Source organism: Hydra vulgaris, chromosome 08, assembly GCF_038396675.1.
Source record: "Hydra vulgaris chromosome 08, alternate assembly HydraT2T_AEP".
NCBI lineage: Eukaryota > Metazoa > Cnidaria > Hydrozoa > Anthoathecata > Hydridae > Hydra > Hydra vulgaris.
In genome coordinates, this window is record NC_088927.1 from 68,809,849 (window position 1) to 68,828,284 (window position 18,436).

The following is an 18,436-nucleotide window of genomic DNA, read 5'->3' on the forward strand; positions in this document are numbered from 1 at the left end:
GCAAAGTTGCAATCTTAGTTAACATAAAATAAAATTAAGCATGCATATATTAATTGCATAAATTAAATCAAGGTCACTTGAAATTTGAAACCAACCAGATGGGTAAAATAAACATGGCTGATTGCTTGGTCACGGCCGTTTGCAAGTTTTATTATATTAAGCATTGTGGAAAAAGTTTCAAAAACAAAGAAAGCAAAGCTTACAAAATAGGAAATTAAAATAAATTTTAATAGAAAAAAATAAAAATTTCAATAACTTGTGTATTGTTTTTATTTTTGTTTCGTTAGATTGTTTGTTATTTACAGCAACAAAATTGTATAAGGCAAAGCAAAAAAAAACAGTTTTAAGTCGACATTGAAAAAAATGATTTTCCTATGTTTGTTTTTTTTTGAAAGAAAAGGAAAGCGAAAGTATAAATTGCTATCTGTTTGTAAAATATATTTGTATAACTTGAATGTAACAAGTATATACTGTCTCTATATGAATACGTCTATGTAATGCATGCATATATTTTTATGTATAACTTTTTATTACATAATTATACTTATTCTTCTTGGTATGCGCACACTTAGCTTACTTGGATAAAGCGTTTACTTCATACACAGAATGTCTGTGGTTCGAATCCCACCACTAGCTATATTTTTTAATTGTTTTACTTTTAAATACCACTGGATATATATTTGCTTTGTAACCACTTATCTTTTTGTTGTATATAAAAAATATTTTTGTTGTATGTTTTTGAATGATACACATCTCTTTACATTCACATTTTTTATACCACTTTAGCTGTTCAGTGCATTTTTTTCTAAGTAAGGTGCACACATATACATAGTTTTTAAGCTTTATTTAGGACACATTTTTAACATAGCCTTAATTTTTTATATTACCTTTCTATTCCTGTACATTTTTTATGCCCAATCTTTTAGGGCTTTGTAATTTTGTAATTTTTGTAATTATTTAGTTCTATGCGCCCCCTCCCTTTTGGTCTACTGTTTGGTGTTATTTCTACTATTTAGTGTTATTGGTGAACAATTAATAATAATAACACCCTATGATTATTATTAATAATTATAGATAATTGTTAATAACAGGATGTCGTGGGATTTGAACCACAGACATTCCGTGTATGAAGTAAACTCCTTATCCAAGTAAGTTAAACAAACATTTACCTATGATTATATAATAAAAAAAGTTATACATAAAAATATATGCATGCGTTACATAGATGTATTCATAAAGGGGCAATATATACTTGTTGCATTAAAATTATACAAATATATTATACAAACAGATAGCAGTTTATGCTTTCGCTTTCCTCTTATAAAAAAACAAATAAAAGATAGGAAAATCATTCTTTTCAATGTCAACTTAAAAACTGTTTGTTTTTTTACTTTGCTCTATCCAATTTCGTTGCTGTAAATAACAACCATTCTAAAGAAACAAAAATAAAAACAAAACACTAATTATTGAAATTGTTAATTTTTTGTAAGTTTTGCTTTCTTTGTTTTTGAAACTTAGTTTTTTCTGCAACGCTTGATATAATAATACTTGCAAACAGCCGTGACCAAGTTGTTTAAAGTAATACTCATGCGTGGACAAACAAGACAAAAAATGTATACGTTTCCTGGGAAGGCTTGTTATTTATATTATATAATATATTCAAGTGTCTGTAAGTGTAAACATCAGTAAGCTAAGTTAAGCATGCAGATCATATGTAACCTGGTGAGTACAAGACCGTCTAAAAAACGTATTCATATGTGTTAACACATTTTTTCTATATTTAAACATAGTTTTTACCTACTGAAAATAATTGTATATCTAATGTAAGTTGATATGTATAATATATATGTATTGATATGTATAATATAATAAAACTTTCAAAATTCTTCTAATAATTATCAGTCATTTTTGCTAATATTGTTATAATAGTAATAAGTTGATTATGTTTAGCATTAGTGTTAAGGGTTTGTGGTTAAGGGTTATGGTGTGTGCCAAATTCTATCAAAAATTGTTTTGTTTATTGTCAATTTTTGTTTATAATTTTTATTTAGCTTCGATTATATTCTTTTTAATTTTTGTTTTATAAGTGAGTACTTTCATTCCTTTTTTTGATTTATTCCTTTTTCTTTTAAATTTTACTTTTTTTTTCTATAATATTAATAGGGTTACCATATGTCCTCTTTACCTGGATCTGTCCTCATTTTTTATTATTAAAAAATCTGTTAGGGGAAGTTTTCTCAATTAGCCACAAATGTCTGGATTTTTACTTGAAATTCAACCTAAGATTTTTTGTGAAAGCGTTGACATGTGTCTTCAGTGTTATCAAAGTTTCTGTTCAAGTCAGGCTGGTTTATTCACATTTTTTTATATTTTGTTGCTTTAATATTTGCTCGGTTTGTAAATAAATACCTCAAATACAATTTAAATACCTAAAATACAACCAAGAGCCTTGGTTGAGTTAAAGCTAGAAATGGTGTCTTGATAAAAATACTTATTTTTGGTAGATGCTAACTGCATCCAGCTACTGGAGTATATATCAACCTATTACATTATTTACTACCTTGGATAATGAATGAAGTTAATTAGCTGTATTTAATGGACTCTACTCAGGTAGAGTCCATTAACTGCTTCGGAAGTGACAAATCAAATCTTTTGTTTTTCCTTTTCGATTTCTTTTTAAAGACACATCTTTTACCTAAACTTAGTTCTTACTTCTTACTAACTCAGTTTAATGGTTCTGAGGCCAGTTGCTTAGTTTCCCAAACTCAATATGTGAGTCTGATACTATTAATTATGTAAGATATCAGTGCAAACATTGATATTTTAAAGCTATTAGTGCTTTTGGTGTGCGTTATGGCCACATAAGGAGCACTTTGTTACAACTTTAATTTGATTAGGTGGACTGAGGCATCTACATATCTTATTACTTAAGGTACTATGTACTATGTGGTACTAGGTACTTTGCACTATTTATGATGTGGTACTAGATACTATGCGCTATTTATGATTAAGTCAAGTTCTTAAACATAACTAAAGCACCTAAAAATATAAATCATAAGAAACATTACTACTAAATTATTTCAATCTATTTGTAAAATTTCAGTTCAAGAAAAGTTTTTTCTATTAAATTTTTTCTCTTGCAAATTAATGTGATCTCTCATATGATTAAATGTGATCTCTCATGATTAAATATGATCTCTCATATGATTGAATGTGATCTCTCATATGATTGAATGTGATCTCTCATTTTTTCAGCTTCTAATGGCTGGTGAATTTTATTCCTAACAAAACCCTGTTTTTTACTGCTAAAATTTATCACAATACTGTTGGTATTTTTATGTTAATGAATGGTTCTTTCTTATTGAGTCCTCTACTTTACATCCTCTTGGATTTTTTTTTCCTACTCAGCTCTTGGAAAACCATGTATGCAATTCATTGGAAATCAGTATCTGCTTTATTATGGTTGAAATTTTCTTACCTATTTGTCATTGTAAATAATACTGATGCCATATTAGGACATAGGCCAAAAACACATTGCCCATTTATTCTATTTGAACCTACTTTACCTGCCAAGCTTGAGTGTACCTTTCATTGATGTAAGATTGTATCTCTCTTTTTTACCAGTGCTACCATGGTTGCTTATTAAGTTAGCTATCATCTCTTGTTACTTCAACCAAAATGAGTAAAGTTTTAGGTTGCAAAAACAAGTTTTAAATCTCATTTTTTTTCCTTATATACACCAAAACTCTCATCAAAGAATAATAAAGAAACTTAATGGTCATAGAAAGCCAAATTGGTAACAAAATTTAAAAATGCTCTGATTAGTGTGGTACACAAAGAATATAAATGCTGAAACTTTTTGCTTACTAAACTTGCTTTGTAAATAACAAGTTTCAGTTTCTATTCTTATGGCATCTTTAGTAGTACCTTACTTAGCTTGTGTTTCTGTGTAGCAACTTTTCAAGATTCATGTTTCAAGTTCAAGGGGTTCATACAAGTTCAAGGGGTTCATACAAGTTCAAGTTTCAAGTTCAAAGGGTTCATTCAAGTTAAATGGGTTTGAAAGTGGATTTTACTAGCAATTGAAAAATAACAACATTAAAAATGAACTCTATTGTAGTGGCCCCTTGGCTTTAAGGAGAAGAACAAACTAATATTTGTATTCTGATTATATTTTGCGTAACATTTTAAAAACAATATTAACATATTTATTTTCAGAGGACCTTTATAGTGTACATGTTAGTAATTTTTAAATATGTAGAGTGTCTTTTGTCACACCATTTTTAAAATTTATTACATCCATTGATGAGATTTCTCAGGATTCACATGAATCTTATAATATGCTCTATTTCTTTATAAAATTAAAAATTTTAAAATTTAACTTTAATATTTACCAACTTAATCCTAAAAAAAAAATTTTTTAAATACAAAGCTTACATAAAAAATTTTTTCTGCACAGTATTTAGCCCACAACCTCTCAGCTTTTTTTTAACCCAACCTCTCAGCTTTTTTTTAACCCAAAATTTTATGAGATTTTAATGTCTAAATGTCATATATTATGTAACATATAGATCACTTTTTTTTTCATTGTATATTCATCTTCCAAAACCTAGGAGGCACTAGTATAGGAGACCACTATTTTTTTTTTTTTATTCCTCTATTATTGTTATACAAAACATAAACCTTGACATATAAGTTGAAAAGTTTCTTTCCAGAGGGTTATGATGGGTTTAAACTACTTACCTTGTGGTTTTAAAAGGAGTTCCACATATTAGGAACAGTTATTTTTAACTGGTAAAACCAATGTTTGTAATCATAATAGTTTTTTTTATTAAGTTGTTGATAATCATGTTTAGGCCTCGGTCAAGCATTCAAAATAGATCCAGAAACAAAAGAATTTGAAAGATGCAGAGAATGGCTAAATGTAAGTATAAGATAAATATTTTTATTAAAATTTTTGTGATAAAAAAATGTTAAAAATAACTAAAACAGATCATTGCATTCTTGCAAAACTTACCTATAATTTACCATTCATAACAAGTTGAGCCTTAAGTTCTGCCAGTTTAAAATTTGACGTTTTTTTTGGTTAATTCACCTCCCCAAGGCCAAGAAGGCTACTACAGATGAGGAGGCTACTTAATTGTGGTTATAACCCTCTCTCAATTCTTTAACTCTGAAACACGAACCTTGCCGAACAAGGCCGCTGCGCAGAGAAACAAGTTGAGCTCTGTACTACCAGGGACATGATAGGGATCAAACTTGGAACCTCTTGCTTATAAAGCGAGCGCTCTATCACTACACCACTACCGCATATTAATCCATTTTTTGCAGAAATGTTAAATATATAAACCTTGAAGTAGCAAATATATAAACCTTCAGGTAGTAAATATATGGGAAGCAAAATAAAGACAAGCATAATATTGAAGCAAAGCATAATATTGAAGACCAATTTTAAAATAAATTTACATGAATTCTGGGAGAGATCAGTGGGAAAAATTATGTAGGTGTAACTTGAAAGGAAGCAACTTCTTCATGTGTCACTGAGGGCTCTAGAGCAAAAATTATTCAAAGTTGTCTACCGTTCTAAGCAATCTAAAAGTAAAAGCTGTTCATTAACACAGAAATGTATATAGTAGCAACAACAACAAAGGCTTATTACATTAGGTAGGTAGGCAATAAATAAAAATTATTATAGAAATTAGGATAGGCTATTTTGGCACCCCTGTACTAAAATATGAAAAATGTCAGCCATAAAGGATAACTTTATTATGCAACCAGAGAAAAAAAGTTTGAACTTAATTTTTGAATTAACAAAGTAAAGAATATTTTTTATCATATGTAGAGAGCCTATGAAGTAAATCAGTATGCTAGACTTTTTTTTTTTTAAATGTCTTTGATATGTTTAAATTTTTTATATTGAATGTTCAACAATACTATTTGAATAATACTATTTGGTTTACAAATCAGAAGAATTTATTTAAATATTTATAGTAATTAGATAGATTTTGTTAATTAGAAATAGTATGCAAACATATATATATATCATCTTCACTTCCAACAAGACTGCAAGCAACCACTAATTAAAATTGGAAGTTATTGGAGGAGAAAAGATGGAGATTGTAGAACAAGATAGCGATTGACAGACAACTTAATAGATTGCAAATTATATTAATCAGGAAAGCAAGATAAAGGAAGCGAATTTCAAAGAACTGATGTTCATGGAAAAAAACTAGACGAATAAGAGTTTTTGGAGCACTTAGGAACAGTCACAAAAAAATGGATGAGACTTAACTGAATGACAAGTATCACGAGGATGAATTTTAGTAGATGACACAAGAGACGCTAGCTCTTTAGAGCAGTGCCCTTTATAGTATTTGTAGAAAAGAGAAAGAGAAGCAACATTATGATAATGTGATAATGGTTGGAGGTTGACTGCAAGAGCAGGTCCTACTACACTGCGACCATTTTCTATAGACGCATGTGGATTATGTCTTAAAAACGTACTTAACTTTATTTTTATCGTGTATTTCATTAAATTATAAATAAAGTATCAAAAAATAACGAAAATTATCAAAAAATAATATCAAATTTGAAAAGAGGTCAATCATAAATGAATTAAGTTCAAAAGATAGCTGACTATTTTCTATAGACGCAGTTCACATTTTTTAACAAAACTATCCAAAAAAATGTTTTTATCACATTTTTAGTACTCGATTGGACCTCCTTTTCGCTCAATTACTTGATAAATTCGTTTTGGCATACTTTCCACCAAGTTTTCTAGCACTTTTGGCTCCATATCCTCCCAGCATTCTGATACCGCTACTTTTAGCTCTGCCACAGTTATATTGCTTCTGGTCAGCATAGATACGTCTTACAATGAACAATTTTTAGAACAATTTTATTACCACTGCAACACTGTAAATTCGCCAAATTCTACGTGCGTCTATAGAAAATGGTCGTAGTGTATGTTTACAATGCGTTTTTGCACCTTGTCTAAAAGGAAAGGGCATCATTAGAAGATCCGCCTCAGATATGGTAACAGTATTCCATACAAGGCCGGATTTCAGATTTATAGAGATAGAGAATAAAATCCGGAGTAAGAAAGTGTCGAGCTCGATAAAGAGATGCAACCTTAGCAGATGCTAATTTTGCAACTGATTTGATATAAGGTTTCCAAGAAAGATCAGAAATAAGAGTTAATCCTAGAAGATGAAGGGTAGATGACTCATTGAATACATTACCGTTCATATATATAGGAAGATCTAAATTATTGTGATAACGATTGGCTGAAAAAAATTGAGTTTTATCTGTATTGAAGTTCACCAGCCACTGTGAGCCCCATGCTGTAGCAGAAGTGAGATCCTTTTCAACCTCAAATGCCCCCTCCAAGCAATCAGTGAGTGTTGGCTTCACTTGATGACAAGAATAAATGGTAGTGTTATCAGCGAACAATGCCACCTTAGATGTGAGAATATCTGGAAGATCGTTAATGTAAATTAAAAAGATTATAGGACCAAGGATTGAACCTTGAGGAACCACTGAAGTGACAGAATAAGAAGAAGAGTGCTGCCAATCGAGGACATCTTTTATACTATGATTAAAAAGGAAGGATTCAAGAATCTTAAAAATGTTACCAGATACACTGTAAGAAAAAAGCTTATGGAGAAGACCAGCATGCCAAACTTTATCAAAAGCTATAAAAATGTTAAGAGCGATGGCCTTAACCTCTCCACCTCTATCTAATGCACGCTCAAACCTATAGGTTATTACTGATAGCAAGTTAGCTGTAGAACAAGAAGATTGAAATCCATATTGATGATCAAAAATTAAGTTATTAGATTCAAGATGAGAAATTAAGTGTTTGTTAATTAAAGATTCAAAAACGTTGTTTTTGATAGGAAGAAGACTAATGGGATGGTAGTTAGACGAATCAGATTGCACTCCAGAAGTTTTGTAAATAAGGATAACAGATGCCGCTTTCCAGCAGGCTGGAAAACAAGACTCTGATAAGCATTTGTTAAATAGTTTTGAAAGTATAGGCGACAGCTCCAAAGAACACTTCTGCAAGACTATAACAGGTATGTTGTCCAGGCTACAAGCTGTAGAAGAATCTAAGTTGAAATCACTTTAGATGCAGAAACTGGAGTGATACGAATGTCAAGCAATGGATCAACTTGTTTGACGAATAAATCAGGTAGAACGCAACTAGTGGAATCAAGAGATGATATTGATGAAAAGTTCTTAGCAAACAGTTCAGCTTTGTTTTTAGGTGAGGTGACAAAGTCTGAATGATACAAGAGAGGTGGAATAACAGATTTGCCCTTGTTATTGATACTATTAAAGATTCTCCAGAAGTCAGGAGAGATAAATTTTTGTGATGAAATACGAGATTTCATGATCTGAGAATATGAGGCTTTGGCGTTAGACCAAACCTTTTTACAAATGTTTCTTGCAGTAATATTTAGGCCTCTGTTTTCTGGAGAATTGATTTACTGATAGATATGGAAGTAACGGTTTCAATTGGCAATTGCAGCAGCATAATGTGAGGAAAACCATGGAAAAGAGTGAAGCTTGATCTGGAATTGTTGATTGAGAATAAAAGATTCCATGCCAGCCTGAATCCACAAAGTTATGTAAGAAGCTAATATCTCAGCAGGAAAGCGAAAGATTTTTACCCAAGGGCCATCACAAAGAAAATCACGTAAAGAGTTCCAGTCAGATTTAAGATAGTTGTAGGAGGTATGATAATATGGGGATTCTGATAATGAAGAAGAAATCGTTTTAGAAAGATCAAACTGTGATAGATAGATATATATATATATATATATATATATATATATATATATATATATATATATATATATATATATATAAAGCCTATTTTTTAGTTCAATTTTTAATGAAATGTATACTCGAGTAAAGTTTAATTTTGAACATGATGCTCAAGTCTTATGCATACACAACTCTGCAGATTGTGCATCTGTAGTTTTTTAAGTTTATGAAGTGTATACTGAATTTCAGAACGTTTGGTTGAAATAATAATATTTCTGTACGCATAATAGTGTGATTGAGGTATTATTACCCTATTGAATAGCAATCATATTATTATTCTGCATGCATAATAATGTGCTGAAGGTATGTACCCTATGAAGTTTTGAATAAGTATTTAGAATTTGAAAGGGTAATCTTTGTACTTGTAAAATATTTATTATCACGTTATTTGGGAGACAAATGTAAAAAAGAAGAAGTGTTTTATGAGAATTAATCATCAAATGTTAAACAAAATTGTAGTAAACTTCTCAATTCTTTGTTTTCTGTACAAGTAAAAGACATTAAATATATTGTAAATAGGCAAATGGTTTTTTTTTTTTTTTAATGTGGCAATTGGTTTTAAAATTTATTTCTATTTGTTAAAAAATTTATCACTTATAATCTTCCTGTTAAATTCCTTTATATATTTTGACCTAAATCTCTTTATGTTTTAGAGTAGTATATTTATTATAAAATACTAGGAACAGAATTTTTACTTTGTATGTAAGATGTTTTATAAATTAACATAATTTAATATAAATTAAGTTATTTTGTTAAATAACTTAATTTATATTAAATTATATATATATATATATATATATATATATATATATATATATATATATATATATATATATATATATATATATATATATATATATATATATATTTCAACATCTTCACTTCCAACAAGGCTGCAAGCAACCATTATTAGAGTTGAAAGTTACTGAAAAAGAAAAGATAAAAATTATAAAGCAAGATAATGATTAACAGAGGAAAACAAGAGAAAAAAAGCAAATTTAAAAGGACTGTTCGAGGAAATAGATGAATAAGAGTTTTTGGAACACAAGAGCAGTCACAGTAAAAGAATGAGAATTGAACTTAAAGAAAAAGGATGAGACTTAATTGAATGATGAGTAAGACAAGAATGAATTTAAGTAATTGGCACAAGAGGTGCTAGCTCTTTAAGGCAGTGCTCATAATAATATACAAAATAATAGAAGCACTATTAGGTGACTCAAAATATGTGAAATGGCTGTTTTAGGTCGTAAAAAAAATTGTTAAAGTAGATAAAGTGCGTCTAATAGCATTAGAGTATATATAAATTTATAGAAATGAGAAAAAGAAGCAAGATTACAATAATGTGACAACGGTCAGAGGTTGGCTGCAAGAGCAGGTCCTACTATGTTTACATTACTTAGATTTGAGAATTTTTGGGAGATTGTTAATGTAAATTAAAGTATAAGGCTAAGGATCGAACCTCGAGGAAACCCAGAAGTTACAGAAAATAAAGAAAAGTGCTGTCTATCGAGGACAACTTTTGTACTACAATTAGTGAGGAATCTTAAAGATGTTATCTGATACACCATAAGAAGACCAGCATTCCAAAATTTATTAAAAGCTTTAGAAATGTCGGGAGCGATACCCTTCAACTTCTTCAGATCTATCTAATGTATGATAAAACCTATCAGTTATTACTGTTAACAAATCAGCAGAAAAATGAAAAGATTGAGCTCCATATTTATAATCATAAAGTAAATTATTAGATTCAAGATGAGAGATTATGTGTTTGTTAATCAAAGAATCAAAAACCTTGCTCATGATAAGAAGAAGACTAATGAGACAGTAGTTTAGACAAGTCAGATGGCTCCCTAGATTTTTTAAAAATAGGGATAACAGCCAGAAATTATTTTTGAATATCAAAAAAATTTTTGTTTCAAAAATAGCATTGACAGTTGACCATCCATTATTTCGTACTATGATATTTGTCTTTATTTTGTACTGCACATATAAGCATATGTGCATTTTTTATCTATATATCTTTTAAAAAGAAGTTATAACTTGTTTTGAAATTTTTATTTTTATGATGTATGATGGACTGAAATTAGTGAGGCAAATCTAGCTGGCTATTTTATACAGACTGAAATTAGTGAGGCAAAACTAGCAGATTATTCTGATCACTATTCATTTTTGAGTTTAAGAGGCTTTAACTTAAAACTGTGACACACAAAATCAAAAAACTGTTAAAACTTGTATAAAAATCATTTAAGAGGCTTTAACTTAAGAGACTTCAACTTAAAGGGATTCCTAAGTGCAGAGACAAGTTGTGTATATAATAAAGAGAATGATAAATTAAAATGTTTGGGCTGAATATTTCTGAGTAAAACAAAATAATAAAAATATACCAAGAAAAACCAACTTTGTTGGTTTACTCGAAGCTCGCCGTCTCCATTTTAGCCAGTTGCTTTAATACTTTAAAATATACCCAATCTACAGACTATTATTTATTCAAGCTCGTTAAGTTCCAAAGTATATGATGCCATTGTTAGTATATGATGCCATTGTAAGATTTTTTTTTAAATCAAGTTTTTTTTCTCGAAATAATATTATTTGCTTTTGTTTTTTAAAATAAATGCTTATCATCAATTGTATGAGTTTCTTAAAAAATTTTTAGGAAGCTAAACAAAAGAATGTTTTTTATAGAGCTATTTTTGTAATACGCTCTTAAATATAATAAATGTATAAAAAAGACATTGATTAACTTATGTATTCTGAACTTTTTTTTTTTTTTTGTTAACAGTTTGAACTTTTTTTTTAGTTTATCTAAGCCGTTTATTGCTAGGACGTTTTTGTTCTTCTAACGAAATGACATTTTACAAATTTTTAAATTTTTGAATAATAAAGAATTTTGGTAAATGACATCATTTATTAGAGATTTTTGCTGAATTCTTTAATTTTTAGTCAGAAAATATTTCTATATTTTACACTTAACAAATTTACAGAGAGTTTTTTATTGATTAAAGCAATAATTAATGTTTCATAATAATAATTCAAGACAGATGGCAATTAAAATTTTCAATGTTTTACAGCATGCATTAAAAAACATCATATTTAATATTTCCCAATTTATATGTCATTTGGCGTATTTTACATTAAAACTTGTCTCTTAAAAGTACAAATCAAAAAACTACCAAATATGACAAAAAGTTTTTTAATAAATGATTTCAATTTTAAAATTGACTCGATAAAACTAAACGTTGCCAGACATCCGGCTTTTACAGAGGAGAATACAGCATCAAACCTGCATTGAAATTCTACAGTGAGGTCATATTCTAAAACTCTTTGAAATTAAATACGCTTGAATAAATTATCAAGTCTGTAGATTGTGGCGTATATTTTAAAGACTTAATGCAACTGGCTAGATGAAGACAACTAGCTTAAGTTAGTTTTTTTGGTATTCATTTATTATTTTCAAAAATATTCATTCCAAAAATATCAAAATATCAAAAATATTCATTCCAAACATATTTTTTTTATCATTCTCTTTAATATGAACACAACTTGTCTCTGCACTTTAGGATCCCTTTAAAGCCGTGGCACAAAATCAAAAAATTGTTAAAACTTGTATAAAAATAGTCAAATATTAAAAGGTAGTGACTAAGCTGTTACTTTCAAAATTAATCTATTCTTTTGGATTTTTTAAATATTCAATAGATTTATGTATATTTTTATTATTATATCAAAACAATCAAGTTTTCTTTTTCTTTTTTCTTTTTTTATTACTAAATTTTTTTCTTCTCTTTTTTCTACTAGTTTGTCAGTTTTTATTTTTTATTTTTCATGCAAACAAAACATTGACCTTCTAATTAAATTGAATAACATTTATTAATGTTGTGGAGATTTTTCTTCAACAGACTTTAATATGATAAAATATTGGCTGCTACAACTTGCTACCCTGGTTGCCAAAATGGGTTTAAAAATTGTTGCATGTTTTAAAATGCACCACCATCTGAGACCCTCTTTTATTTAAAAATGTAAAAAAATATTTATATTCTAAAAAAGTGTTATTCAGTATTCAAAATTTGTTACACTTTCCTTGATATCTATACTTGTTGCAAAATATCAGAAGAATATCATGTACACATATATGCACAAATATGTCATGTACAATATATCTGTATGCACATGGTTGCAGTTTTCTCCAGTCACATAATCCATCATAATTAATGCATAATAATGCATAATCAACCAGGTCACAACAGGTAGTATCTTAGAGTTGATGCCAGAAATGAGTTTCTTTATTCTAAGAATCTTTTGTGTAAAAAAATTTTATTTTCTAAAATTAAAACTGTTTTTATGTGAATTATGATTATGTTAAGATCTATTTTATTATTTTCAATATTATTTATTTACTTTTTTCAATTTTTGTGTTCTGCCCAGTGTTAACAAGTGGTTTTTGGTGTTTTTGTTTTGTGTTGTAAAAATATATGGGGATCATTTTAAAATTGTAAATACCTTCAAACTATCTTTACACTTCTAAATCTTGAAAATTGTCATGGTTGTCATGGTTGTTATGACAATTGTCATGGTTAAAAGAATTTTATAATTCATCTTAAGCAAGTCTTACTTTATCTCTAGTTTATTATTTTTAGAGAAACCTGTTCTCAAAGTAGAAAAAATAGTTATAGTAAGTTTGCTTAATTATAAACAGCCAAGTTTTTTATTTTTTATTTTTTTATTTTTTTTAATCTAAGTTTAGAAAATTTTAACATTAATTGTCATAATATAGATCTTGAGCCTTGGGTCACATAATCCAACAATTTCAATAAAAAAAAAAATTTGAATTTCCTTTTTAATAGTGTTTTTCATGATTAAATTTTTAATTCAGCTACATTGTTATATTGTTTTTTATTATCTTTATTATTATTTTTTCTTGTTTTGTTTTTCTTTATTTATATTTATACATTTTTTTTGTTGTTGTTCAGGAAGCTCTCAAGAATTTAGATCTGCAGGTAAATTTAAAGTTTTTTTGATTAAAATTTTATTTTATGAATTTTTTTCAAAAAAAATGTACTTAATTTAAGGTAATGATGGGTCAAAAATTGCATGATTCAAAGTTGGAAAATTGTGACTAGCCATTTATATAAACCATTGAGTTTTTTACTTCAGGACATCTCCCATACTTGATGGCATTGCTACTTAACATGCAAAAAGTTTGTCACAGAATAAGACTTTAGGATATTTTTTTGAAGTCTAATGCAAATTATCTTTTGCACATTTTAATTTACAGTAAATGCTCAAAGGAGCTATCATCTCTAGTTCCATTAACTCATTCTCGCTTGACTCATCATTACGCAAAGTTTCATTTATTTACTGTATCTGTCCCTGCATGCTCTAAAAACTTTTGTCTAGTGTTTTTCCCCATACTTCAACCCTATGGAACTCTCTCCTATCTTCATGTGTTCCTGACTCATACAACCTAAAACTTTTTAAGTCTTCTGTCAACTGTAACAGTCCTTGCTCTATAACTCTATTCTTTTTTTCCTAGTAACTCCCGACTTAATAGTGGTTGCAGCCTTGTCAAGAGTGAATTAGAATTAAAAAAAAAATTATTATAGAGTCAGTTTTTATGAATAACTTTGTTATTTACTCTTGTTTTTTTACCAAATGCTGTTTTTAGACTGATATAGTTAAATCTGGGCTTTGTATTTTAATATATAGGGTGTGACATTAAACACTGAATAAGAATAAATAATAAAAAAAAAATAGATCGAATTTTGTAGGTTAGTTCACTTGGATTACACATTAATATCACACCTTTAAATCTCTTATTTGTACTTGTATAAAATACTTTTGTCATATTTGCACTTCAAATAAAAACCTCCAAAAGGTCTAAAAATATTAATTTTTATGGACCTGCCTGCTAAACTTGAGCCTTTGCTCCATAATTATAAGGTTACATATTTCTCTTTTCGACACTGCCATAGTCTCTGCTCAAACAAGCTATCATCACTTGTTCCATCAACCAAAATTCAATCTCTTATGACTCATCATTCAGCTTTGCATCCTTTTTTTTGCATCCAACTTCATCAATGCATCCTTTTACTGTAACACACACTATATATTTATTTTCTCATATATATATATATATATATATAAATATATATATATATATATTTATATATATATATATATATATATATATATATATATATATATATATATATATATATATATATATATATATATATATATATATATATAACACTTGTTTCATAGAATTTGAGACTAATTAGCAATAATTATTAGTAAGTTTGATAAAATAATTAGTATTAAATATATAATATACTGGATATACTGGATTATAATTAGTAGGAAATAAAAGAAGGCCTATTTTTGATACGCAAAACAACCCCATCAAATTAAGGAAAATGTTTAACCATAGAAGAGGTGTATGACTTTCAAAGACTGCTAGAAGACTTGATTGTTGCAAAAACACCATTGGACAAATATTAAAATACTTTAAAAAGCCTATTCTTTGTTATATAAAAAAAGACCATGCAAAACTCCTAAACAGTGGCTTTGAGGTCACTGAAAATGTGCTCAACTTTATTTAAAATTGTGTTACCACATGGCTGTTAATAGTATATACTATTCAAATGAACAATATTTGACACCAGATATTGTTAAGTATTATGACATTGCAAAATTTGAAAAAAAAATTGCATGGATGGCCCACAAAGGATCACATCAATTTACATCTTTCCTTTTGGCCATTCAATAAACCAAATACAATAAATCGAGAGTGTTTAGAAAAGTGCTTTTAACCTTTAATTAATAAATATTATTGAGCACCAAGTACATCTTTTAGCCTGATTTGGCACTGTGATCTCACTGTGGTAGGTCATTATTAAATTGACTGTAAACCCAGAACATACGATTTGCTCAAAACAAGGAGAATCCAGAAAACTTGCTAGAAGCTCGTGATGTGTACATCACGAGCTTCTAGCAAGAATGGTCAATAAATCATATATCAAGCCTTGAGTGTCAGTAGACTTGATCTGTATGCTGTACAAAGTCTGATAAAAGGTACCTATGCAAGACTTGACTAAATTTGAAGATATGGAATCTTGTTATAAAATTTTATGGTACTGGTATATATATATATATGTGTGTGTGTGTGTGTGTGTGTGTGTGTGTGTGTGTGTGTGTGTGTGTGTGTGTGTGTGTGTGTATATATTTATTTACATATTTTTATATATATTTATTTATTTACATATTTTTGCATATATATTTTTTTAAATATTTATATATATATATATATATATATATATATATATATATATATATATATATATAAATTAGTAAAAACACTTATTTAATTTTTAGTTGTCTTCAACATTATGTCTGCATTTAGAAATTAATTCAGATTTTTTATTCAGCGAATTTTCTTGATCTAAATGAGTAATAATTTCAAATTTTTCTTGTAAACAAAGTATACATTTTTTGGAAATGTTATTATAGGCAGGCGCATTTTTAGAATAAACCAGTTTAATTTAAAATTAATATTTTGTTTTTTTAGTTGCCAAATATATTTAGATGGCATAGTCTCTTTAGAGTATTTTTTATGTTTAAAAGATTGTTGGTGGTTCGCATGTTTTTTCCATTTGCCCTCCATGAAGCCAATATATTGTTTATCAGGGTTGTTTTGTGAGGAAACAATGCATTTGTAAATAATACCTTTTGATAAGCATTTGCCATTCATAGGGCAGTCAATTTTTTGCTTGCAGTTACAATTTTCAGTATTTTTTTCTTTGAGAAATTCATTTTTATTAATCAATGCAAAATTATGACCTTTTATAATTCTTTCATCATTTTTTGTACAACTATAGCTTACCTTAATAGTGTTTCTATTAAAAATTTTGTGCAATTTATTAGAGGGAGGAAATGTTTGTCAACTAATTTTTAAAATGCTTTTCCAATATTTGTTGAAACATTTTTACTGTATGGAGGGTTAAATCAAATTATATTTCTATTTTTATTTTGCTTTTTTGCAATTTTTGTTTCAAAATATATATATATATATATCAGGGTGCGACAAATCGACAAACATGCGAATGTTTGTTTAAAAAAAATGAATGTCACATTTCCTTACTTTTACTTACGCAAGCATTGGCATTTGTTTAAACATTTTAAAAACAAACGCATAACTTCAGTAATTTTATTTTCAAATAATTATGCAATTGATAGTTTTTTTATTTATTATAAAAAAAGTATTTTCAACAACTTCAAAAGAAACAGTGCTAATACTTTTTTCAATAGCGTTACTTTTAAATAATTAATTTAATTTTCTTATTATTGTAAATTAAAGCAATGTTTGCTTGCCCTTTTTTTTTAAATTTGAAAATTTTTTTTAAGATTTGCAGAAATATATATAATTTAATAGAATATATAGAACTATTATGTTTATTATAGTTTTCATTTTTTACTGCGCGTTTAACAACACCAATAATATATTTTATTATTAAATACTTAATATTATAAATATAATAATATCATATTAAGTATTTAATAATAACTTAGTATATCTTATTTATTTTTACTTATTGTATTATTATTTTTAAATGTTTTAAAAAAGCAATTTCAACACAACTTTCATTTTAGTTCCCTTTTTAAATTTCTTCAAGTTTTTATATAGTAAGTAAATTAATTTAACAAACTAAATTAAGAAAAGTTCACTATTTTGTATTAATGGATAACAATTTACAGTCATATTTTATATTAGTTATCATTAATTTGGGTACACTTTGCAAATGTATGAAAAATTGTTTTGAATTGATAAAAAATTTAATAAATTCAATAAGCATCTTTGATATATCTGATTATTATATATCTTATTAACTAAAATAAAAGTTATTTGAAAATGAAATTCCCTTTTAATTTAATAAAAAATTATTTAGATAAAAATAAATAAAAATTGAAAGAATTGAAAATAAAACTGGCTTATTCATAGCTAACGGCACAAGTTTCGAATTGGAGGTGCACAACCATTTTCTAACCTATTTTAAACCTATATTCAACCTATTTCTAAAAAAAGTCCTCTAGAAGTTCTATATATATATATATATATATATATATATATATATATATATATATATATATATATATATATATATATATATATATATATATATATATATATATATTAGGGTGTCCCAAAAAACAACATTTTTGAAAAATATATGCAGAGACCCCCTTAATGTGTTCTATCTAATACAAAAACACTAGATTTAAAATTTTTTTGAATAAAAAATATTTTAAGGGGTCCCTCAAGACCCTTGAATATTTAATGAGTCCCTAATATTTTCAAAAAAAAAGTTTTTTAAAAGTATGTCAACCTGGTACTCAAATGAAGCAAAATTATATAAAAATTTCAAAAGTAATATAGATTTCAAATATAGAATTGTTATTTTTGGTTTTATTACATGAAAAATTATGATTTTTAACAAAAAACAAAAAAATGCATTTTTTATGTATTTTTATGACAATTTTGATAAGTTGAAATTTTCCAAACTAAATATTATTTTTGAAATTTTTATATAATTTTGCTTCATTTGAGTACCAG

The 18,436-nt window shown here is 27.5% G+C and overlaps 1 protein-coding gene across 3 annotated transcripts in view; it reads left to right on the top strand.

Moving 5' to 3' along the window:
• The window catches only part of LOC100215888 (CCR4-NOT transcription complex subunit 3), a 74,558-nt gene that overhangs the window by 11,806 nt on the left and 44,316 nt on the right, over positions 1-18,436 (top strand). For all 3 annotated transcript variants that reach the window (XM_065804252.1, XM_065804253.1, XM_065804254.1), the window contains exons 5-6: positions 4,857-4,924; positions 13,797-13,823. In XM_065804252.1, coding sequence (XP_065660324.1) covers positions 4,857-4,924; positions 13,797-13,823 — 95 coding nt within the window. The remainder of the gene's footprint in view (positions 1-4,856; positions 4,925-13,796; positions 13,824-18,436) is intronic.